A 22,703-nucleotide genomic window follows, 5' to 3' on the forward strand; every position below is an offset into this window, starting at 1 on the left:
TTAGGTGGACAAACGCAAGACGTGTTTCACCATATTCCCAATACCATCGAATATGTAGTGAAAGTGCTGCTCTGTCTCCCACATGAAGGTTGGCGTGCTGACCACTTTGTTCTTTTCATCCACGTAGACTTCGTGATGCACAGAGTTAAGGTCAAACAGATTGAAACAAAGGAAACAGTCTGATCTGAAACATTGCAGATTATGGTCACAGCTCTTTAAAAGGATATGTAGGGCTCTCTGACGTTGTGGCGAGCACCCATGCCTTTCACAGCTTGCACCAAGCTTGAATGAGGCCAGTTTCCCCAGCGGGAGCTGTCGTCCATCTCATGGCCCATAGTCACCTCGATACCAGGCAGTGCCCGACAGGCCAGTAAGGGAGCCATGCTGGCCAGACTGGAACAGAGTGGGAGAAAAATGAGTCACACAGGAGGGATTCTGACATACCACAATGACGTTTATATGACCCATTAAGTCTGATGGGTGCTGTGGAATCTGGAACCAAAACATTTTCAGGACATCATCTAAGACAAGTGTCAAACTCAAGACCAGGGGGGAACAAATCTGGCCCTTTAGAGCAGTACTAATGCTTGGCTAATGCTAATATTAGGCTAATGCTATGTTGATGCTAATGCTGGGCTAATGTTATTTTGATGTTATTGCAAGGCTAATGTTAATGCTAATTTTATTGCAAGTCTAATGTTAATTAATGCTGATAAGTTAATGCTAGCTCATGCTAATGGTAATGCCAGGCTAATGTTAATGTTAATGCAAGGCGAATGTCAATGCTACCAAATGTTAATGCTAATGTTAACTAATGCTAGTTAATGCAAATGATAGGTTAATGCTACCTCATGCTAACGGTGCTAGGCTAATGCTAATGCAGTGCTGAATGACGTGGGCTAGCACCTGCATCCTTACTTGTATTTTCTTTAGGAAATGCAAATATTCTGTTTATATATGATTCCTCAACAGCATAGGTAAAATTCAGAAACAATGTTCACTGTAGGGAGCATGGTGGCTTAGTGGTTAGCACGTCCGCCTCACAGCAAGAAGGTCCTGGGTTCAAGCCAGGTCCTTTCTGTGTGGAGTTTGCATGTTCTCCCCGTGCTGCGTGGGTTTCCTCCCACAATCCAAAAACATGACTGTAAGGTTGATTGGAGTCTCTAAATTGCCCATAGGAGTGAATGAGAGAGTGAATGGTTGTCTGTGTCTGTGTTGCCCTGTGATGGACTCGCGCCCTGTCCAGGGTGTACCCCGGCCAAGCACCCTATGAGAGCCGGAAATTGGCACCGGCAGACCCCTGCGACCCTGTTAAACGGGAATATGCGGGTATGGATGGATGGATGTTTTTTAAGTGCATGTAGGAGTAGGGGGTATATGGCTTCAGGTCAAATGTCTGAAGGGGTACGGGACTGTGAAAAGTTTGGGAACCACAGCATTCTTCTCGGCCCACAGGAGAAGTGAACAATGACAGAGAAAACATGAATCATTGTGTAAATTGTGGTCATATCCAGTTATAGAGATCTCAACCTTTCCAAGTACACAAATGCATTAAACCTCCACAATATTTGCCAGTTGCTCACAGCTTTCCCCATGTGATTACATTTTAGAAGCAAATTGTTAAATGAACTGCAATTTTACTCATAGATTCCTTAAGATACTACAAAGATTCCCTAAATTAAATTAAAAAAAAATGATCACAAAATCAAGGAAACTTCAGTGAAGATCCTGCAGGGACTACATTTTGTCATTTTCTTGCTTGCATATTGGCAATGGCTCGAATACTGTTGTATTATTTATGCAAAGAAGTGTGAACTATAAGGCATAATAATGTTGAAATTGCTGGTATTCCCACCTATAATCTGCAGCCCACTTCCGATCAAACTGGTCCGTATTTGGCCCCTGAAGTAAAATGAGTTTGACACCCCTGACCCTGTAATGTGTGCAGTGAAGCCTCAAATAACCTCAATCATCTGTCTAGACTACAGTACACTAGACTACACTTTTAAAGAATTTGGAGAATAAATCAAAAATCCTCAATTTACGAATGTCTTCCTCAATGAATTCCAACCTTTTTGTCATTAGGGGTACTTAATGCTGCTCATTATTAAACACCAAAAATCACACAAGTGTCTATATTTCCCTGTTTTTTACATGTCCAATATGAGACACAATCATTCACATGTAGCCTGTTTGAGGTGCCACAGTGAATCCGTCAATCATCCAGTTTTATGTTTCTATATGCTAGGACATTAGTGCAACATCAGCTGATGACGGGCCACATAAGGAGGTTTCCGTGGTAACACTATTGATGAACTGATTCTGAGACCAATATGTCCATATTAAAAAGTGAAGGGCTTCATTGGACATGTGATGGATGAATATTTGACATAAGGGATTTTTGAGAAATGACTGACTCTCAAATCCAGTAATCCAAACAAATGTGACCATTTTTTCTCTCTCTTTTCAGTAATACAATTTCTACTCAGCTCTCATCAATAGAAAAGCAAAGACAGATTTTAGGGAAAAACAAAAAAATGTAATTAAAATAAATTTTAAAAAAAAGATTGATTTAACTGGTTAAATTCCTAAATGTGGTTATAGGATGAGGAGGCCATTAAAGTAGATGTTTTATCTCTGTTTTGACAAAGAAAGAAGAATCTAAGTGAAGCAAAGTAAATATGTGAGAAGATGAGCTGCAGACAGTGAAGGTTCTTTCTACCATATTGTACAACACGGGAAAGTTCAACATTGCTGAACAGATTTTGGTCTTAATTTCAGCTCAAACAGAAGGTTTAGTGAGAGGATTAGAGAACAACACACATCAGTCGCTGAATTAAGATCCTCTAATCCTGACCTCAGACGTGTCAGTGATCCCTCACCTCTCACATGGTGACAATGACTCATCCTCACAGAATGCTGCATGGTTAAACCTCCATCCTGGGTGGAAGCTTTTTACCATCATTATTATTATAGATTCATCTGTATTAGACTGTGCGGCCGGTTGTTATCATTTCTTTTCTCTTTTATAACCTTTTTCTTACCTTTTCAGTTTTTAAGTTAGTACTGTAAATGATGGAACATAAAATATTCCCTTAGGTACACAAAGTAACATAACATAACAATAATATAAAATATAATATAATGATTATAATAATAATATTAAATATGAATATACTGTATAATATCTTGTATATTTGCTCATTTTTGCACATTATAAATCTCGATTTCAATTCAAATATAAGTATATAAATAAGTCCTGATATCAATGAGGTGATACCCGATGGGTTTGGAAGAGCGGTGGAAGTCTTTGAGCACTCTCTCCACATCAGGTTGCAGCTTACAGTCTTTTCCATCCTTCACGAAAGACGATCTGAAGAGATGACAAACATACAACGTTAGATCTACAGACACGTCGCTCCCTACGTGCTTTTCCCCATCCCTTAAGCTTACAGGTTCTTGGTGACGCCGTGGCCTCCAGGAAAGATAATGGCGTCAAAGCTGTTGGCGTCCAGCTTGGAAAGATCCTGCATCTGCATCCTTCCCTGACCATGACTGAAGCGAGCCGCCTCCATCATCATGTTCCTGTGTGAAAGTCAAACACAACCATCAATACTCTAATGTCATCGCTAATTTGGATCAACGCACAAAAAACTGCTTTCAAACAATGTATTGATTGAATTTATGTATGAAATCTTAAAGGTTAGACTAAATGAAAGTGTAGCTGCGTCAATAAAGTTAAAATCTGTGCATCTTTGCTGGAAAACAAGCTCAAACCTCAATGAATACTTGTGACAGGCATGAGAAACTCTTAAAATCAACTGTATGAACACAGGTCAGGCCATCTGAAATGTATGAGTGTAGCTCCTGATCAGCCCACCGGTTCTCTCCAGTAGCTGGTTGCTTCCTTGTGTGATCCATCACTTGCATCTGCTGTTGAACAGGTGCAAACATCTGGAAGCGAGCACCGTTACGGCTCAGGTGGTACATTGTGCTAAGGGCAAGGTTATAGAAAAACCATCAGTGCAAAACATGATTTAAAAAAAAAAAAGCTATATTAAGTAGGAGATCTGAGCTGGAACTCACTACGCGCCCTCATGGACATCAGTCCCATCCCACCATCCACATCCTGAGAACACCTAGAAACACATAAATGATTGAGTCACTGCAAAGACTCCAGTTTGCCTCTTTTTACTGGTCCAGCATTGATTTTCTTCACTTACCACCAGAGATGTAAAGAGCACTGATATATATATATATATACACAAGTAGAAGTACTGTGACTTAATTGAAATTGTACTCAAGTACACGTACAAGTAAATCCTACATGAAATACTGAAGCACAAGTAAAAAGTAGTTAAATGAAATAGTACTCAAAGTAAAAGTTACTAGTTACTTTCACCCCCCATGTTTATTTTTGGTCATAAATCTTGCCACGGTTCCCTTGCATACAGTAAACATCTCATGTATAAACTTAATAAGGAAGCGATTAAATCTTGCACAATTGGAACTTGATTTATTTTCCACTAAGGCATCTGTATAAAATAAAAGGTTAGTCAAAATGTACATTTCTTTTTTAAATAAAATAACACCAATGAATTTAATTCAAAATTTAAAAAAAAAAAAACAAGTATAAGTATAGCTACAATCATGAACTCTAAAACATAGAAAATAACCAGCATTCAATATTGGTGCCGTGCATTACTTTTAATCTGATGGCTCGGCTATGATTGTTGTCTGATTATTTCATTTTTTTGTAGTTTCACAATGTCTGTTGATCATTTTAAAACAAAAAAAATAATAATATACTCAGTCACAGTTGGATGTAGAAATGTAAATTACTTTTTAAACATACTTAAGTACAAGTAAAATACTGATTTAGAAATATAGTAAAAAACATAAAAAAAAAAAAAGAAGTACAAGTACCCATAAAAGCAATTAAATTACAATAACTTGAGTACTCGTAATCTGTTACTTTCACCTCTGCTTACCACTGCAATGTTAGTGTTTCCCCAGTTCCCATAGTCCCCTTGGTGAACAAAGCAGACCGGCTGGCGAGAAAGAAGAGCTTTAGTCTGTTTGGAGAGCAAAGTCCTGGAGGCCAGCATGGTTTCTCACAGTGTCACAGAGAGAGGAAGATGAAGGTAGAAGAGACGTTAGGTGGAAGGACCCACAGTGAGTTTGTCCCTATATATATACACGCTGTGGACAAAATGACGTGAGCATCTTAAACTTTCTTTGCCCTAACTGACATTTAACCTCCTGGAAAAACCTTCTCTGCTACCACATGGTTTACTTATCTAATCACCATTTTTGGCCAGAGAGCAAGATTGCAGCTTAACAAAGAAATCTGGACAAGCAAGGTGAACTTATAACCAATAGAATACATCCATTCCATGACAGTTCAACCACAATTTTAATGTTTAAAAGAACATATGCAGCGCTAATAGTCTTCCTTTTATTACATACTTGCACACAACTCTATTCCAATGCTGCAGAATGTCTTCTGAAGCAAACGCACAAATGTTGCCCTTTAAAGACAATTACATGCTAAGACTCTTACTCTGTAATGCCATGTTGTGTCTGCAATGTTCAGACTGTGAACCCTGAAATACCCAACGCAGACGGACTGTGTCAAACTCAATACAGCCTTCTGTCTGGAGGGAAAGGGATGAGAAGCATTGAGACGGATTGACAGGAGGATAGAGGCAATTTCAACTGAGGAAAAAGAAAGCACTGCTTCATCATGAAAGCTGTTATTATGTGGGTTATTATTCGGCAAAGAAAGCATTCTTTCTCATAACGGATGTAGAAGAAAGGAGTCAGGAATTGTAGAACATCCCAGTTTATTTGGAATGAGTCCCAGATCAGGGTGCCTGTTCTTCTAACAACTGTAGAGTATGGGATGGTACAGGGGCATTTTTACAGGAAACAACAGACCTGTAGTCTAGGGCAGGGATTCTCTACCTTGGGGTCACAAGAAACTGGGAGGGGGTGACCAGATGCCTTCAAGAAACTAGGAATATCTTCTGAACAATTTGAGCCCATTTTTTTCCCACCAATTTCTGCAACTACACCAAACTTCACCATATTTTAACCTATTTTCATTACTTTTTCTTGCCATATTTTTGCTCCTTTTGATGCATTTTTACTACATTATACTCCCATTTCTGCCACTTCTCCATCAAATTTCAATGCCCTTTCTGCACATTTTTTCCACTTTCAAGACATTTTTGGCACTTAGAAATCCTTTCCACCCAATGTCACTTTTAACCTCTTTTGACCATATTTCATGCTTAGTGTTGTCAACTCAACCACACTTACGATTTGTCATGCCCATTATTTGCCAGTTGAAACTAATTGTTCCAATAATGACACTTTGAACCCTTTTTTTTTTTTATTTTTTTTTATTTTTTATTTTAACCACTTTTTCTGTTCATTTTGGTCACTCTAATTTACAACTTTTAACCAATTTCTGTGGTTTTTAAAATCCCATTTCACCATTTTTTTCACCATTTTTGGTCACTTTCAAACCATTTTATATCCCTGGTACCTTTATTTTGGGGGTTTTGGGCTGAAAAGGTTGAGAACCCCGGTCTAGGGGTTGATTTACTTCTAATGACAGTGATATCTGTCAGCGAGACAATTACTTAAAAACTAGTCTGAAAAAACTAAATAAAAAAATTGTCTGAGATCAGTGTGAGAAACACAAAGCAGTGTTACCGTACTTTAGATCAGAGGTGTTCAACTAATTTTAGCCACAGATATTAGTGAAGGGGGAAAAAAAAGCAATTACAGCATCAAATACATTGCTCTTCTATGTATTAATGATATGTAGTGCATGGAAGGCACCAGCAATATCCAACCAATAAATGACAGATGTCAGTCCCTGCAGGATGTTCACGTAAATATCCTTGATACCATGGATAATTTTACTGTAGTTTAGCACTATGGTTTGTGAGAAATTGCAGGATTTTAGAAAATTTGAGAGGTCTTTCCACAACTTGTGAGTTAAAATGAGTGTGATATATTCACGAGAACATACAAGCTGTGCTACGACAGAGAAAATAGATGATCTTATCAACAGTGCAATGTTGTCACTGCACATAGCCCTGGATGCTGTTGCCCCACTTAAAAGGAAGACAATATGTTATAAAAAGGTCGCCACCTGGTATAATTCTGAATTGCGTCTTCTAAAACAAGCATCGGGAAAATTAGAAAAGAAGTGGCTCTTCTTAAACATGGTAGGAAATCATACTGCCTAGAGAAAAAGTTTGTTAGCTTATAAAAAAAAGCTCTCCACAAAGCTAGAACCTTCTATTATTCAACTTTAACAGCGGAAAACAAGAATAAACCTCAGTTTCTATTCAACACTGTAACCAGGCTCACCAAAAGCCAAAGCTCTATTGAACCCTCTATTCCTGTCAACCTGAGCAGTGATGACTTCATCAACTTCTTTACTGATAACATTAGAACAATTAGAAACAAAGCTAATGCCCCCCCCTGCAGGAGTGCTCAATAATTTCTTGAACAGCATACTTACATATCACATAGTTTCACTCCAATTGGTCTATCTGAACTGACCTCAATAGTTAGTGCGTCTAAATCAACAACCTGTCTTTTAGATCCAATCCCAACTCCACTATTTAAAGATGTTCTTCCACTAATCAGCACTAATATGGTGAACTGGATTAACACATCTTTAGTAACAGGTTATGTGCCACAGACCTTTAAAACCGCTGTAATCAAACCTCTCCTTAAAAAACCTAACCTTGATCCAAGTGACTTGTCCAATTAAAGGCCAATATCCAATCTCCCTTTTGTTTCCAAAAATCATTGCAGGTCAACTATGTGATCACCTACATAGGGCAATTTATACAAGAGCTTTCAGTCTGGCTTTAGAGCCCATCACAGCACAGAGACTGTCTTAGTATAAGTGACCAATGATCTCCTCTTAGCCTCAGACAGAGGGTTCGTCTTGGTTCTGGTGCTCTTGGATCTCAGTGCAGCCTTCGATACAGTAGATCATAATTTATTGCTGCAGAGACTGGAAAGTGTTTTTGGGATTAAAGAAACAGCACTGGGTTGGTTTAAATCCTATCTATCAGACAGAACCCACTTTGTTCATGGTAATAATCTCTCCTCAACTCACGCCATAGTTAATCCTGGAATTCCACAAGGTTCAGTTTTGGGACCAATACTATTTACATTATATACTGTATGATTCCACTAGGTAACATTATCAGAAACAAAATGTAAATTTCCATTGCTATGCGGATGATACACAGCTTTATCCATCAATGAAATCAGACGAAACTTATCAGTTATTAAAACTCCATTCTTGTCTTAAAAACATCATATTCTGGATGAGCTGTAACTTTCTCCTTCTTAACCAGGAAAAAACCGAAGTGATTTTATGTGGTCCAAAACACCTTAGAGAGAAATGATCAGAGCAAATAGTGTTTCTGGATGGCATTACTCTGTCAACCAGCACCACAATAAAAAAAAAACTTAGGCGTTTTCCCTATCAAAAAGGGAGCAGCATGTCAAACACCAAAAGTACTACCTCTCTCCAGAACCACCCCTACACCCCGCGTTCTTCCACCTCCGTAATATCTCTAAAATTAGGAATATAATGGCTCAGAGTGATGCTGAAAAAGTAATCCATGAATTTGTTACATCTAGATTAGATTATTGTAACTCCCTACTGTCCGGATATCCCTGTAACTCACTAAAAAGTCTCCAGGTAATTCAGAATGCTGCAGCTAGAACACTAACAGGTAATAACAGGATAGAGCATATTTCTCTAGTATTAGCTTCCCTTTATTGGCTTAAGGTAAAATCTAGAATAGAGTTTAAAATCCTCCTGTTAGCTCTACATGATCAAGCTCCTGTATATCTTAGAGACCTGTTAGTGCCCTATCGTCCTGGCAGAACACTCCGTTCTCAGTTTGCTGGTCTTCTTGAAGTTCCTAAAGGCTCCTCGCCTTTGGAACCAGCTCCCAGTCTTAGTACGGGAGGCTGCTACTCTCTCCACTTGTAAAAATAAACTCAAAACCTACTTATTTGCTAAAGAGTATATCGTTTATAGCAATAACCTAAAACGGACATGGGCTCATTGTTTTGGTCACAATCACAGACCATTTCATGTAAATGATCAACACCTAAGACCGTTACATTCAAAACCTACTTATTTACTAAAGCGTACACCGTATAATTGCCATAATTAAAGCAGACAAGCACGCCCTCTGTAGTGATCGCCAAGATCAATACGTGCGCCCAGTACAAGATGAAACCTCGTCAGTAGTGGTAGCATTTGAGCATGGAGGAGGCAGCACGTTTAATATTAATAACTGGATTAAAGACGGCCCATCGCACCTACGCCCGGACCACAGCCTGTGACAAGGAGGGAGAAAACGCACCACCAGGTGAATTACACTCACTGGAACAACAAGCCACTTAACTTATTTAACAATGACATCACAATAGATGGCAACTAAATATCGGCCTGCTACATGAACCCCCAGATGCAAAACACCAAACTGAAGAAATTTCTAAGATTTGGAAGTCATAAAACATCAAATTGAACTGTTAAAGTTGACAAAGAGACTAAGGGGCTCTGGGGGGGTATGTTAATGAGCGCCTTACAAGAAAAAATGCAAAGATTGCATGGCAAACGAGAGTATTAAAGAAGCAAAAACGGATTCAGGACACATGGACAAGGACCTGCAAAGTAATGATCAAATTAAATGGATCCCCACAGCAAGCAAAGGTGATAACTATAAGAGAAATCACGGATTTGGATCAATATATATAAATGATGCGTCTTTAGCTTGTCTCTGAGAACTAAAGAATATCTGAATTGATTCCACTCATCACATAAGGGAAAAATAAACCAAGATGGAAGAAGCTACAAACTTTAAGATGGTTAAATACCAAGATTACAAGCCTTATGACTTAGAAGACTACATTGACCCTGATGGTTACTTGAGTGAAAAACTCAACTTGGACTGTAAACATTACTCTGAGGAAAGTTTAGAAGCATCAACTAGAAACTTTTCTCTTATTCACTTCAACAGCAGGAGCCTCTATAAAACCTTTCCAGCATCAAAGACTATCTGCAAGACATATACTTTTCCCGAGAAAATGAAACTCCCAATATATAAAGGTAGTGGAAATATAATATATATATAATAGATCAACATCTTTAGCTGATTAATTTTATAGAAAGTATAGCAATAGCAACAGATGAAAAAAAAAAATGCCATGGTATATTTATTGACTTACGAAAAGCATTTGATTCTATTAGTCACTCATTAATATTACAGAAATGTGAGAGATAAGGATGAAATGAGGGTTGGCACAAAGATGGCTATCTAGCTATTTAATCAATAGATTTCAGTATGTATAAATGTCTACTAGTCTGGGACACTGATGGTCTATCCCTCCATCCTGTTCTGATCGTCCTTCTGTTCACTAAACCCTAACCAGTCGAGGCAGATGACTGCCACCTCTGAACCTGGTTCTGCCTGAGATTTCTTCCAGTTATAGAAAAAAAATTAAAAAAAATACGGGACTTTTTTCTTCCCACTGTCGCTAAATGCTTGTTCATGTGAATCTTGTTGGGTTTTTTCTTTCTTACTATGAATTTTATATTAAGCACTTTGAGATTACTTTGTTGTATTTTGTGCTATACACATAAAGTTGAATAGAATGTGTCTGCCTTGCTTTTAGCATTTAGTTTTAATCAAAATGCTTATAAAAATGTATTTGCTGACTAATTCTGGAAAAAAAAGTGGAAAATTCATCAGAAGTAAACCAAATGAAAAATTGCTGTTGAAATTAGGCTAATTTAATGTGACAGACAAAAAAACCAGGAGGCAGAATACTGCATTTATTTTATTGTGACCGCTTTTTATGAAAAACATTCACTATTTACATACCGGTGATTAAATTTAAGCAACACAATTGAGAAGGAAGTCAAATGATAAAGAAGCATTAAAATAACATTTCACTTGTGTTCTCACGCAGGAACATGATTCCCATCAAACGGAACGTTTAGAACCTGTACACAAACTCTCGCATCAGAAAAACAGTGCGACAGACACACAACAGGTTGTCACAAACTACAAACAAGGACTATCAAAGAAACAAAAGAAAAAGAAACACACGAAAACAACTGATGTGGAGATGTTTCTGTCACTCAGTGTCATCTTTACATTGTAGAAAAAAAAGCCTGTGGCCACTGGACAAAAACAGATAAACTCAAATAATTTGTTTAACACCAAAAACCCTTGTTTTACTTTTTCTTGTTAATTTACTCACTTGTTTCAAGTATAGAAGTAAACAACGACCACTATACCAGTGACAAAAGCCAAGAAGAAACATAAGTCAACAGCACAGAGAATAAATAAGGTCCTTTTGTAACTTTATATAAAATAAAGTTGGAGACAATCTCGTCAGTGTGTCTTTGCATTTATGACGCATCAGTAAAATAAAAACGAAAGAATGGCTGAGCTCAGTTGAATCCAAACTGCTGTTTTAATAAAGCTTCATCCAAAGAGCAAGCTTCAGAGTCTTCATCACGCTGTGGCTTTCATTAATCATTCATGACTAGAAGTGCTGTGGACTCCTTGCTGTTTACTTTTCTCTATGTGAAAGGATCAAATCCTAAAACCCATTTACATGCAAATCACAAACCACTTTGGTGGCGAGAGCAAAATTATCCTCTATATTTCTGCCTCCCAGCAAAAAAAGCTTTCATGCACCCAAACGCCATCATTCGGGGACTCTGTGCGCCAACAGCATTCGTCGCCAAGGTATCAGTTTGATTAAGAGTTGGGCTTTTGCTCATGAAGCTGAAAGCTGTGCTGAGAGAAAGATGCTGAGACGAACATTAGGGCGTGTAGGCGGGCGGCGGCTGAAATTGATTGGCAATGTCATAATCTGCAGGAAAAGTTTCACTGCTGTCCTCCATCTCTGACAGCAGCTCCAGCGCCTGCTCCTCCTCCTCAGTCGGGTAGTGGCGAAGGAGGTTTGCGGCGGTGGCGAGGATCGACGCTCCGCCTGCGCCTGCCACCAGGTAGAAGCTGATGGCGAATGTGACATAGATGAGGGAGCCATGGTACTTTTTGTGTTGCTGCTGTAGTGACAGGATCAGCTCTGAGGCCCAGTAGCAAAAACCTATGACCGTGGCACACTGTAACACTGAAAGCACACGGCATGGAGGGCAGGTTAGAGAGCATGAATCACATCCGTCTGTTGATAAAACAACAGCTACGAAAAAAAACAATACCTGTGAGAATATGTGCAAAAGCATATCTGCGAGTGATCTTCAGAGCTGGGTGTTTGGGACCAAACACATCCAGTAGGAAAGCTGTCAGACTGCACAGGATGCCAAGGAAACAGAAGGCGGCGATTACCCTCAGCAGGAGGACAGTCTGTGGGTTTACACAGTAATCTGACACACACACACACACACACACACACACACACACACACACACACACACACACACACACACACACACACACACACACACACACACACACACGAGAAAACAATTGGACTGATCAGTACTCTCTGTGTAGTACAGCTTCTAGTTTAGTTCAGATGTCAAACTAACATCTTCTAATAGAAGTTAAACCTTGAAATGCCAAATTCATTCATTATATTCAGACCAAACAATTCTAAAGAGATTATCAACCCAGCAAAAACTAAATGTGACCAAACTCCTCATTCTACTTGAGCTGACACAAAGGGTAACTATCTAAACTAACTGGATAAGGATCATAGACCAATGTGCTTAGATCAAGCCAACAGATGCTTAATAAAAACTGAAGAAAAGTTTATTAAAAACAACTGAAATCTATCATTCAGTTTGGAGCATAAATTAACAACCCAAAGAGGAAATCTATTATGGCCTGTTATTACAACAAATACAACAATTCGGACATCAGGATTTAAGGACAACCATTCAAACGAGGCATCTTGGTAAATTTCTTTGTCACCAGATGTAAAGCAGAGGAATCAAAACTAAATGTAATCAAATCAACATTAAATGTATTTATTATTCATAATAATAATAATAATAATAATAATAATAATAATATATTTTGATAGCACTTCGAAATTACTGTTGTTGAACTGAATTAAATATAAAGACCAAACATTTAATGAGTCATGAAAATCAGAACTGATGACAATCTGCCAAAAGTCACAAATTAAACTTAAGTCCGATACCTCTCCATGTCAACAATGGGGGTGTCTGTGAAGTGTATATTTATCTCAACTTGTCAACAAAGTAAATAAAATGTTGGCATAGTGGACTTTACACTTCAATGCGTGTTAAATCATGTGAGTCACACAGTCAGTGGGATGTTTTGCAATGTTTCTAAATTACTCAATATATGTTAAATATTACCACAGTCATGTGATTTAAAGAGGATTAGTATTTAAATGTTATAGTGTTGGTCCTCACCATCCAGGAGTTTGGGGTCGATGTATCCCAATACATCCGACACTCCCAGCTCCTGCCGAGGACAGGTGCCTCCGTGCACACGGAGCCAGGCGGGCTCAGCCAGGGCTGTGCACAGCGCGGTGATGGACAGAGCTCCGGGCAGGGCCGACACCAGGCTCCGCTCTGGCTGCTTGGGCAGAGAGGGGGTCCCTCTCCTCCTCCGGCCTCCAGGGACAGCAGAACCTGGTGGGGCGTACATGCTCATCCGGCCTCCTGGAGCTCAGCCGCGGACTGAGATTCTACCCGTGGTCGGAGTTTCTGTGAGACGGATGTTACGGGAGATACGGCCAGCTGTCGGTAGTGGTTGAGAGCTCAGTTCACCAGGATAATCCTCTGAGTCCGAAAAAAGTGTGTGAAGCACCGGTGACAGAGAGACTGACAAACGGGGGACGCGATGAACTGAAAGTCAGGGCCTGCTAGCAGCGCTGTTAGCCTTTCAAGCTAACCAACAGTTGACAGCCTAATGTCGATAGTTTACTTAAAAAAACAAGTACAAAAATAAATAAATAAAACAGAAACCATAAATCCCGTCAATTGATCGACGTATTTAAAGGACAATTAATGACCTTAATGGTGGTCCACGACAACAAAGAGGAAACAAAACAAAGAACCGTTTCCTCAGAAATGTTGACTTCCTTGTTCGCCAGTCTTCTTCACTGCCATTGGTTCACTAACACCGCCCCCTAGCGGACTAATGAAACACTTTCCTTAGAACTTTTTTAACTCCATCTCTGCTCGGTCCCCCACACTGTTCTACCTGAAATTACTCTGTTGTTGTTATTGTATAAAATTGCCAAATACATTGTCCTCGTAAGAGTTCCTATTATTTTTCTTCGCTCAAGGTCATATTTAAAGTAAAAAAACTCCTCAGAAAAGTGAACAAAGTCAGTCCTCCATGCTCTCAGTATGACAAAGCTCTGCCAAAACAAAATAATTACTTTTTTTCCCTAAAGCTTGGCCACACATTGAGATACAGTGCTCAGACTGGTACCATTGAACAACATTTCCTTTCAATGTAAAAAATCAAACTTGTCAACAAATCCAGACACAGGTTGTCATTTTTGCCAATTTTCAATTGCCAAATACGTATTCGCCTTGTGAATACAGGCCTGGCCTAGTTTTTAATGTATTTCTATTTGTTTTCTTAAAGAGTTGGAACAATTGCAGATCTTATGAGGTGTTTCTTGTTTGTAGTGTTTGAACTTACATTCATAGTTTTAGATCATTCTGATACAAATGTCATTATGTAAAGTGGAAACCTCAAATTCCCAGCCCATCTTCCTTTTTCCTACACAATCATGTTTTCAAAGAAAAAAAGAGATATTCTTCCTGTGAAATACTTTTGACAACCAAATGCATGTAAGTTTGTGTAGTTAAATAAAAAAAATTTAAAAAAAAAACACCAGCTGCTTTAATTTTTTTCTTTATTCAAAATGTTGAACAGTACAGAGCTGACAGCTTTCAAATAATTTGATATACTTAAATATGTTAAATACATGTTAATCTTCTTCTATGGAACAGGAAGGAATGATGACTGTTTGTAAAGTATTTATAAAGTGTAGTTTGAAATTTTCTTTGTTTGTTAAATAAATAATAATAAAAAAAATGTTATAATCCATTTGCACACTTCTCTTTACAATAATACTGTTTTGTTCCTGTTAAAATCAGTGCAGCCGCAGTCATACGGAGGTAGATTTGGGTTGTTATTATTCAATAAAAACAACAGCTTTTCAATAAAAAAAATAAAATATATCACTAATAAAAAACAAAACATTTTAAATAAATTAAAATAAAAAGTTTATTTCAATAAAAAATAAAATAAAACAAAAGATTCAATCAAAGAAAAAAAAGTGTTTGGGTCTCAAATATTTTATTGCATTTGAACACTTTTTTCTTTGATCGAAAATATTTATTTTTGATTAAAGTAAACTTTTTTTTGACACAAATCTACATACAGCCACATAATTGGAGCGGCCTGTCTTAGTGACGGTTCTCACCCATAGGGGGCAGTAGTGAGCATATAGCCACAGTTTTACCTCAGAGAAAAAGACAAGTCCTCTGATAACAGGCAAAGATGGAGGGAGCTGAACTTTAGCATGTTATCATGTGGTCCATGTAAAACGCATCCTTTTATTTCTCCTCCATTAGGACTGACATTTATATCTACGGACTATTGAACCTTTCTGACAGCGCGGTTTTTCGCTCTTCTCTGCGGTCACTGAGACGCTCTGCACGGCAGGAAGTGACAGTTGTCATCGGCCCAGGGCTTTAGTTTGGAGCTTCAATAATGTCTGACATGAAGGAGAATCTGATTCTGGAGCACAGACTGAGTGCACACCCGGACTCTCGGTGCTGGTTCGTGGCCTGGAGCCCGAGCGGTTCTCTGCTCGCTTCGTGTGGCGGTGACAAGAGCGTCCGCATCTGGGGACGAGAAGGTGAGGCATGAAAAATACAACGTAGTGGCTATCCGTACATAGCCGTACGAATAACCCCCGGTGCTATTTTAGGATTAGTTAGTTCTTAACGTAGTTTAGGAATCTACGTACAAATAGTAAACATAAGTGCTGGTCAATGAGGAGCGCTCACGTGACCTAAATTGGCCAATGAGGAGCGCGACGTACGATACGCTACGTACGGATAGCCACGGCCAAAAAACAAACACCTGGAAGATTATTTTTTAATTAAAGATTATAAACTGAAATTAAAGATGCAAAATGAGAGTGTTTTTTTCCACTGCATTCCGTATTGTATATCAAACAAAAGTTGAAAAGTGGGGATTAATCTGTGTACAACAACATTTATTAATGTACATTTTAGCTACTGAAACAGTTATGTTAATATAGAACATGTTGTCTGTTAGTAATAGAAGTATACTAAGTTAATAATTAAGAAATCATATATGGGAAATACAGTAACTCAGGATATGAATTCCAAAATGACTTAAGTACTCAAAGGTTAAATTATTACTTATTTACCATTTATTTCAATGCTAAGGCATTGAAAGATTGAGCTTTTAAAACACAATCATTTTTTTTTTTTTTACTTATACTTACTTTGCCCCAAACCATTATTGTTTGTACAATCAGTGTGTTTGCCATTCTGTGTCATTACCAAGGTAACAACTAATACTAATCATAGTTTGTTTGTTTTGTGATTGGTTAATAAAGAGAAATACCCAAGGACATCAGATTATATACTAAGAACATCATAAAGTTATGTCAAAGCTGTCAGAAAAGTAGAATTTTGCAAAAAGTACTAGACTTTTCTGAAAATATTTGCTAATGATTAAATAAGTAATTTTTGTCCCTGTGTTTCTAGGCGACTCATGGGTTTGTAAAAGCATACTGGAGGACGGACATCAGCGCACTGTAAGGAAAGTGGCGTGGTCTCCCTGTGGGAACTACCTGGCCTCTGCCAGCTTTGATGCAACAACATGCATCTGGAAAAAGAAGAATGATGGCTTTGAGGTTCGATGACAGAAGTCTGTTTGTGATTGAACGCTTTTTTTTTTTTTTAAATGCTTTGTGAAAACTGATTTTATTCCCACCCTCACGCTGTGTCTGTAGAGCTTGACGGTGCTGGAGGGTCATGAGAATGAAGTGAAATGTGTGGCGTGGGCACCGTCGGGGAATCTGCTGGCCACATGCAGCAGGGACAAGAGTGTGTGGGTCTGGGAAGGTTTGTTTGTGTTCATTGAGTCACTGCAGACACTTTATTATCCCACGCCACTAAGTGTGGAAGGAGGATATAGGTTTGAACTTCGTCCGTCCGAGTTAAAGGGGACAGCTTTTCTCAGAAACTGTTTAAGATAGGATAACCAAATTCAGTGTGAGGCTTCAGGGTATCAATACCTTTATTTAGTTTGAAAATGAAAAGCGCACATTTTTTTTTCTGGAGTTATTGCCCTTGTTCAGTTTTTTTTTACTCTTTGAGGTATCTTCAAACGGGACAGCTTTTCTCAGAAACCGTTAAAGATACGATAACCAAATTCAGTGTGTGGCTTCAGGGTATCAATACCTTGGTGGAGTTCGAAAATGAGATGTGCGCAATTATTTTTTCCGGAGTTATTGCCCTTTTTTCAATTTTTTTTTACTCTGAGGTATCTTCAAAGGAGACAGCTTTTCTCAGAAACCGTTATTCAAGATACGATAACCACATTTGGTGTATAGTTTCAGGGTATCAATACCTTGATGGAGTTTGAAAATGAGAAGCTCGTAATTATTTTTTCTAGAGTTATTGCCCTTGTTCTGGTTTTTGGACTCTGTTCAAGTTATCTTCGAAGGGGACAGCTTTTCTTAGGAACGGTTTAAGATAGTAATTTTATATTCTGATGTATACATAAGAAAATATTATCACATCTAAGTTCTTAGATTTAAGACATTAAGGAAAAGGTTGTGAGTTATGACAACTAATCTGGCGGGGGATGTTGACGACTGTCTTCTTTTTTATTCCTTAACCTTTTCCCCTCTACCTGTTGACACACGATCCATCATTGTTTTATTTCTCCATAGTGGATGAAGATGATGAGTATGAGTGTGTCACAGTTGTGAACTCACACACACAAGATGTCAAGCACGTTGTGTGGCACCCAAATCAGGAGGTTAGTCCACCCTGTTTTTCTTAGTGATGTCAGTCTGTTAGTGTCCCTTTAACTGACCGTACTCGCCTGGTGCTCGCACAGCTTTTAGCTTCTGCCAGTTACGACAACAACATCTGTATCTACAAGGAAGAGGATGATGACTGGGAGTGTCGAGCCACGTTGCAGGGACACACCTCCACTGTGTGGGGGTTGTGTTTTGACACGAGTGGAGAAAGGCTGGCCTCATGCAGTGATGACCGCACGGTGAAAATTTGGAAAGAGTACCCGAGTGAAAGCGGACAGGGTGAGATCATTGTTTGATTTCGTGACTCGACACAACATCTGATGCACTGTTGAAATATGTTTAGATCTCTAAGGAAATGTTTCTTTGTTTTTGTGAATAGATTTGTCATGGAAGTGTGTTTGCACCCTGTCTGGATACCACCGACGGACAGTGTATGACGTTTCCTGGTAAGACTTTATATTGGTGCCACTCTGTTCAGTTAATCACGTAATTTGGAGCAGGGCTGTCACGCCTTCAATTTTCTCAAATTACAAATATTAGACATAAAAAAACGCTGTTTTGTACGCACTGGCTTTTGGACAAACCTAAACTCTAAAGTTATTGTGGACCACATTTGGGTTACAACTCAATTACAATTATTACCTGAAAGTCAATTACAAATGCGTTCATCATTACTAAAGTTGAATGACAATTGCTGAGCTTGAAATAAATAAGTCCATAATATTGAACCTTCTTCTTGTGTTGGCTTTCTGTTAGCATCTCTTATAACGGGTCAGTTTTGACCCATGTCTTAAATCAGCTGTAAAATACACTAAAAAATATTATCTATCGGTTATTAGTTTCTCATCTCTTGGTTACTTTGTTAGGCTTCCTAATCAATGAAAATATTGATATTAACATTTTTGGTGTCTGCGCCTTTTGTGTCAGTATACCCTGAAACGTATAGTGGGTATATGTAAGCCATAGGACTAACATGGTTCCCCAGTTTTGTGTTTAATGAAATTATAATTGAGTTTTTATAGAATTTCCATGTCAATTAGTTACAAAATAAATTATCTGAACTCAATTACGTTTACAACAGTAAACGATTGTTTAAGTTATAGTTATAATTGTAATTAATGATCAATTACACAATTACAATTATAATTGACTCCAACCCTGGTCAATACAGCTAAAAGTTAAAGATGTGATGATTGTGCATCACATCATGTACCTATGTTTATTCTGTGCTCAGGTGTCAGCTGACAGCGGCCCTGGCCACAGCCTGTGGTGACGATGCAGTGCGAGTGTTTAAAGAGGATGAAGGTGGTGACCCAAACCAGCCTGTTTTCTCCCTGGTTGCTCAAGCAACCAGAGCTCACAATCAGGACGTCAACTGTGTGGCATGGAATCCAAAGGAGGCGGGACTTCTCGCCTCATGCAGTGATGATGGTGATATTGCCATTTGGAGATTCAAAGAGGATTAATTGCTTTGCAGAATGTTTTCTTACAAGTTACACTGGAAAGTATTATATTCATATTCAGTTTTTTTTTGTTGCTTTAACTGGTTTTCTTTTGCTACAGCTCAATAAAAATAAACTAAACTGAAATTTGTGGCTTCTCTTTATTGCAAAAAACATGACATCAATTCAAACTTCAAAGCTTTAAACTGACTGTTATATAAAGTCACAATTATACAAAAAAAAAAGTCGAGTGTTGCATCTGTAATGTTTGAATTATGACAAATCCTGTACACATGGAATTTAGATTGTTGTTAAGCTTTATCGAAACAGTTTGTTTAAATCTACTGAATAAAATAAAATAAAAAGCAAAAAGTTATGACACGGTCAAAATATGAGTCATGTCGAGTATCTACAGGTAAAATAACCACTGCTCTTAGGCTGTGGACAGGACCAGATGTAATCCTGTCACTGGTTAGTCTGAGTCACTGTCTCCATCACTGTCAGCCTCCTTCACATCTACACTGAACTTGTACTCCTGATCACAGCCCATGTATGCGTCGCTCATGAAGTACAGTGTGTAATTGTGAACGCCCATCACCGGGGCAACAAAGTCCAGCTTGACCTAAAGAAGAAGAGGAACAAAACCAATTAATTTAAATGGTTTAATGCGTCTTTGGGTGCAGTTTGATGATAAATGTGTCACTGACCTTTGCTTTCTGCTGCAGAGTCAGTCTCTTGATAGAAATAAGACTGTTGGACTTAGGATCTCCAATTACGACCCACCAGCCCTCCTCCCGTTTCTGTGACAGATTAAAAACATCCAGCTGTTAGACGAATGCTGAATAATGTAAACAGAGATGCAACAACCAGCTTTCACATGTACCTGAGGGAACAATGGTGCTACAACGGGACCAGTGACCTCCTCCTCTCTCTCCAGTTGGACCTGAACCAAAACTGGACTGCCACTGTACACACACACAAGATTTATGTTAGAGAACAGCATTTTATACACTTCAAAGCTCTGTGGTCAAAATAAGACAACAAAGCCAAGCCTAAAACTTCAATGAAATAATGATAAGAATAAAATCAATCTACATAAACTAGGGCTGGGTGGTATGACCAAAAATGTATATCACAGTATTTTTCAAAAATTCTAACGGTTTCACGGTATATGACAGTATTTTTTTTCATGCATAACCAGGTGTTCACAGCATTTTCTACTGGTTGAGAGAAATTACTGCAGTAGATTGACTTAGGATGGTCTATTTTATTGTCATAATGAGTGAATATTGTAGAATAATTCCACACTAGTAGTAACACAAGTTTGCAACAGCAGCCCAATGGCTCACGTAGCATTCCAAAAGTTGTGTAATAAAATACACCGGTACATAAAAAATTTCATATAACGAAAATATATACCGGGATTCTGTATGAACCAGGTATACCGCCCAGCGCTAACATAAATGCTATTTAATATTTATCACGTGCGAGAGCAGTGTAACTCAGAAAAAGTGCAGTTATTGTTATACATTCTATGGATTAATGACCCATGTTAATTTAAGAATGAACACATTCAAACCTCTTAACGTTGTCTTTTTCTGCCACTTCGTATGAAAGCTCAATGTTGGGGTAGCGGTTACAGAATCGGGCCACATCAGCCATCTGTGCGTCTGACAGCTGCAGCAGAGCCGTCCTGTCTTCATCTTCCATCTCCATGATGTCAAAGATGCTCTCCACACCCTGAAGAACACAACCACTTTAGCATGATGGCCTTTAAACTGCAGATGAAGCGTGTTTACTTGTGCGCCAGGGATGATTACTTTATCTGTGCAGCGCTTGATGTGCTCCGAGGTGAAGAAGGGCAGCTGTTTGAGGTATGAGTCCTTGGACCACATGGCCTGAGTGACCATCTGAGCCAGCTCCATGGCAGCCAGGGCAGGACTCAGCCAGCCATTGCTGGACAGCACGTCCACACAGGCCTGGATCAGACGGACTGCCTACAGACACAACAAGCAAGTGCAAAAAATACAATTGAAGCTAAAATCTTAAATATCGAAGTATGTGAAGAAATGTGTACCTTGCTGAGGATGTCCTCTGTGTCTGACTGGAGCTCAGCACTGAGCTGCATCCTGGACAGATGAGCCTGCAGCAACAGGTTGGTCTTCATGTGAGGATCGTTGAACTTCGGGTTGTTCAGTTTATGCGGAACCTTTTGTGCCAGCTGAAAAGAGGGACCAAACATTTAACTTCATCCAATTGACCTGTTACAGATGTTACTGTTGCCATTGAAACACAGATGGGCTTTTATTATGATGGGCATTCATTCACCTGACGTAGAAGTGTGTCCTCATGGTGTCTGATGGGTATGTTCTTATACTCTGCAGCGTTGGAGATGATCTCGATCAGGCCCCGGATCTTTGTCTTTGCATTCAGCGACATGCTGAACAACTCTGTGCAACACAACAGGGAAGCAGTACTGTTCAGTTTCAGTTCAACACACACCAGATAAACTATAACAGGGACCGCACTGAGCACTGACCAATGGTGGTGTAGTTGATGTAGTAGTAAGCGGCGATCATGCCCAGATTGAGTGGCGCCACATCCATTTCATCCTCGATGCTGATGCATTTGGACTGCTCCAGATCATGCAGCGTGTTTTCCACCAGCTCAGAGAGATGATCAGACAGGTGACGATGGGACATCCCTGAAAGAAAGAAAGCGGCTTTAACATCCAGAGTTCTCTACAAAACCTCTTTATTAGATGTTTAGCTGCATAATACAGTATATACAATCATTCAAGCATTTTCCATTCCATACATACGTACAGAGTTTCTTAAGGATTTAAATTTTCAAATTAGGGGGGTTCTGATACATTTCCCCTCCCCCACTTACAATACGACACCAATATTGCAACCTTTATTTATTATTATTATTATAAATTGTGAAATACTGACCCAATTTATTACTAATCAAGGGGTTACATAAATGTTATCCTTAAATATAAGAATATTATGCAATTAGATAAAATATATAAAAAGATAAATAAATAAATAAAATAAATATATATTTATTTTATTTTTAAAGTGCAAAAAAACACTAGTTAAACTTAAAGGCATATTCTACAATTGAATAAAATAA

General features: G+C 38.6%; 4 protein-coding genes across 4 annotated transcripts in view; 1 reads left to right on the plus strand and 3 right to left on the minus strand.

The window, feature by feature from the left end:
• gatd3l (glutamine amidotransferase class 1 domain containing 3, like) lies at positions 1-20,538 on the minus strand. The gene is made up of 9 exons (XM_028456520.1): positions 20,532-20,538; positions 8,580-8,584; positions 4,992-5,113; positions 4,087-4,139; positions 3,881-3,994; positions 3,454-3,585; positions 3,281-3,373; positions 228-393; positions 1-132 (listed from the first exon to the last, which is right to left on the minus strand). The coding sequence occupies exons 3-9, from the start codon at positions 5,106-5,108 to the stop codon at positions 1-3; spliced, it is 807 nt and encodes a 268-aa protein (XP_028312321.1). The 5' UTR covers positions 5,109-5,113; positions 8,580-8,584; positions 20,532-20,538.
• On the minus strand, positions 10,887-14,184 carry tmem127 (transmembrane protein 127). Its single transcript, XM_028456521.1, has 3 exons — positions 13,481-14,184; positions 12,296-12,460; positions 10,887-12,207 (listed from the first exon to the last, which is right to left on the minus strand). The coding sequence occupies exons 1-3, from the start codon at positions 13,722-13,724 to the stop codon at positions 11,897-11,899; spliced, it is 720 nt and encodes a 239-aa protein (XP_028312322.1). The 5' UTR covers positions 13,725-14,184; the 3' UTR covers positions 10,887-11,896.
• Positions 15,562-19,712, plus strand: ciao1 (cytosolic iron-sulfur assembly component 1). Its single transcript, XM_028456519.1, has 7 exons — positions 15,562-15,954; positions 16,838-16,986; positions 17,086-17,197; positions 18,031-18,119; positions 18,201-18,402; positions 18,503-18,569; positions 19,358-19,712. The coding sequence occupies exons 1-7, from the start codon at positions 15,807-15,809 to the stop codon at positions 19,587-19,589; spliced, it is 999 nt and encodes a 332-aa protein (XP_028312320.1). The 5' UTR covers positions 15,562-15,806; the 3' UTR covers positions 19,590-19,712.
• snrnp200 (small nuclear ribonucleoprotein 200 (U5)) overlaps positions 19,713-22,703 on the minus strand; it is a 15,745-nt gene continuing 12,754 nt past the window's right edge. Inside the window, 8 exon segments of the mRNA XM_028456518.1 lie at positions 19,713-20,187; positions 20,273-20,365; positions 20,449-20,530; positions 21,145-21,305; positions 21,386-21,562; positions 21,643-21,786; positions 21,894-22,015; positions 22,105-22,269. Coding sequence (XP_028312319.1) covers positions 20,038-20,187; positions 20,273-20,365; positions 20,449-20,530; positions 21,145-21,305; positions 21,386-21,562; positions 21,643-21,786; positions 21,894-22,015; positions 22,105-22,269 — 1,094 coding nt within the window. The 3' untranslated portion in view covers positions 19,713-20,037.

This window comes from Gouania willdenowi, chromosome 9 (assembly GCF_900634775.1).
Source record: "Gouania willdenowi chromosome 9, fGouWil2.1, whole genome shotgun sequence".
In the NCBI taxonomy this organism is placed as follows: Eukaryota; Metazoa; Chordata; class Actinopteri; order Blenniiformes; family Gobiesocidae; genus Gouania; species Gouania willdenowi.

Excerpts from the sequence above, each read along its gene's own strand:
- ciao1 (XM_028456519.1), top strand. The coding sequence starts at position 15,807 with ATGTCTGACATGAAGGAGAATCTGATTCTGGAGCACAGACTGAGTGCA. Across the intron at positions 16,987-17,085 it reads AGAAGAATGATGGCTTTGAG|AGCTTGACGGTGCTGGAGGG; the intron begins GTTCGATGACAG and ends CTGTGTCTGTAG. Across the intron at positions 18,570-19,357 it reads ACAGTGTATGACGTTTCCTG|GTGTCAGCTGACAGCGGCCC; the intron begins GTAAGACTTTAT and ends TTCTGTGCTCAG.
- gatd3l (XM_028456520.1), bottom strand. The coding sequence starts at position 5,108 with ATGCTGGCCTCCAGGACTTTGCTCTCCAAACAGACTAAAGCTCTTCTT. Across the intron at positions 4,140-4,991 it reads GAAACACTAACATTGCAGTG|GTGTTCTCAGGATGTGGATG; the intron begins GTAAGCAGAGGT and ends ATGTGTTTCTAG. Across the intron at positions 3,586-3,880 it reads CCAGCTACTGGAGAGAACCG|GAACATGATGATGGAGGCGG; the intron begins GTGGGCTGATCA and ends ACTTTCACACAG.
- tmem127 (XM_028456521.1), bottom strand. The coding sequence starts at position 13,724 with ATGAGCATGTACGCCCCACCAGGTTCTGCTGTCCCTGGAGGCCGGAGG. Across the intron at positions 12,461-13,480 it reads CGACCCCAAACTCCTGGATG|ATTACTGTGTAAACCCACAG; the intron begins GTGAGGACCAAC and ends TGTGTGTGTCAG. Across the intron at positions 12,208-12,295 it reads TTTTGCACATATTCTCACAG|TGTTACAGTGTGCCACGGTC; the intron begins GTATTGTTTTTT and ends GTGTGCTTTCAG.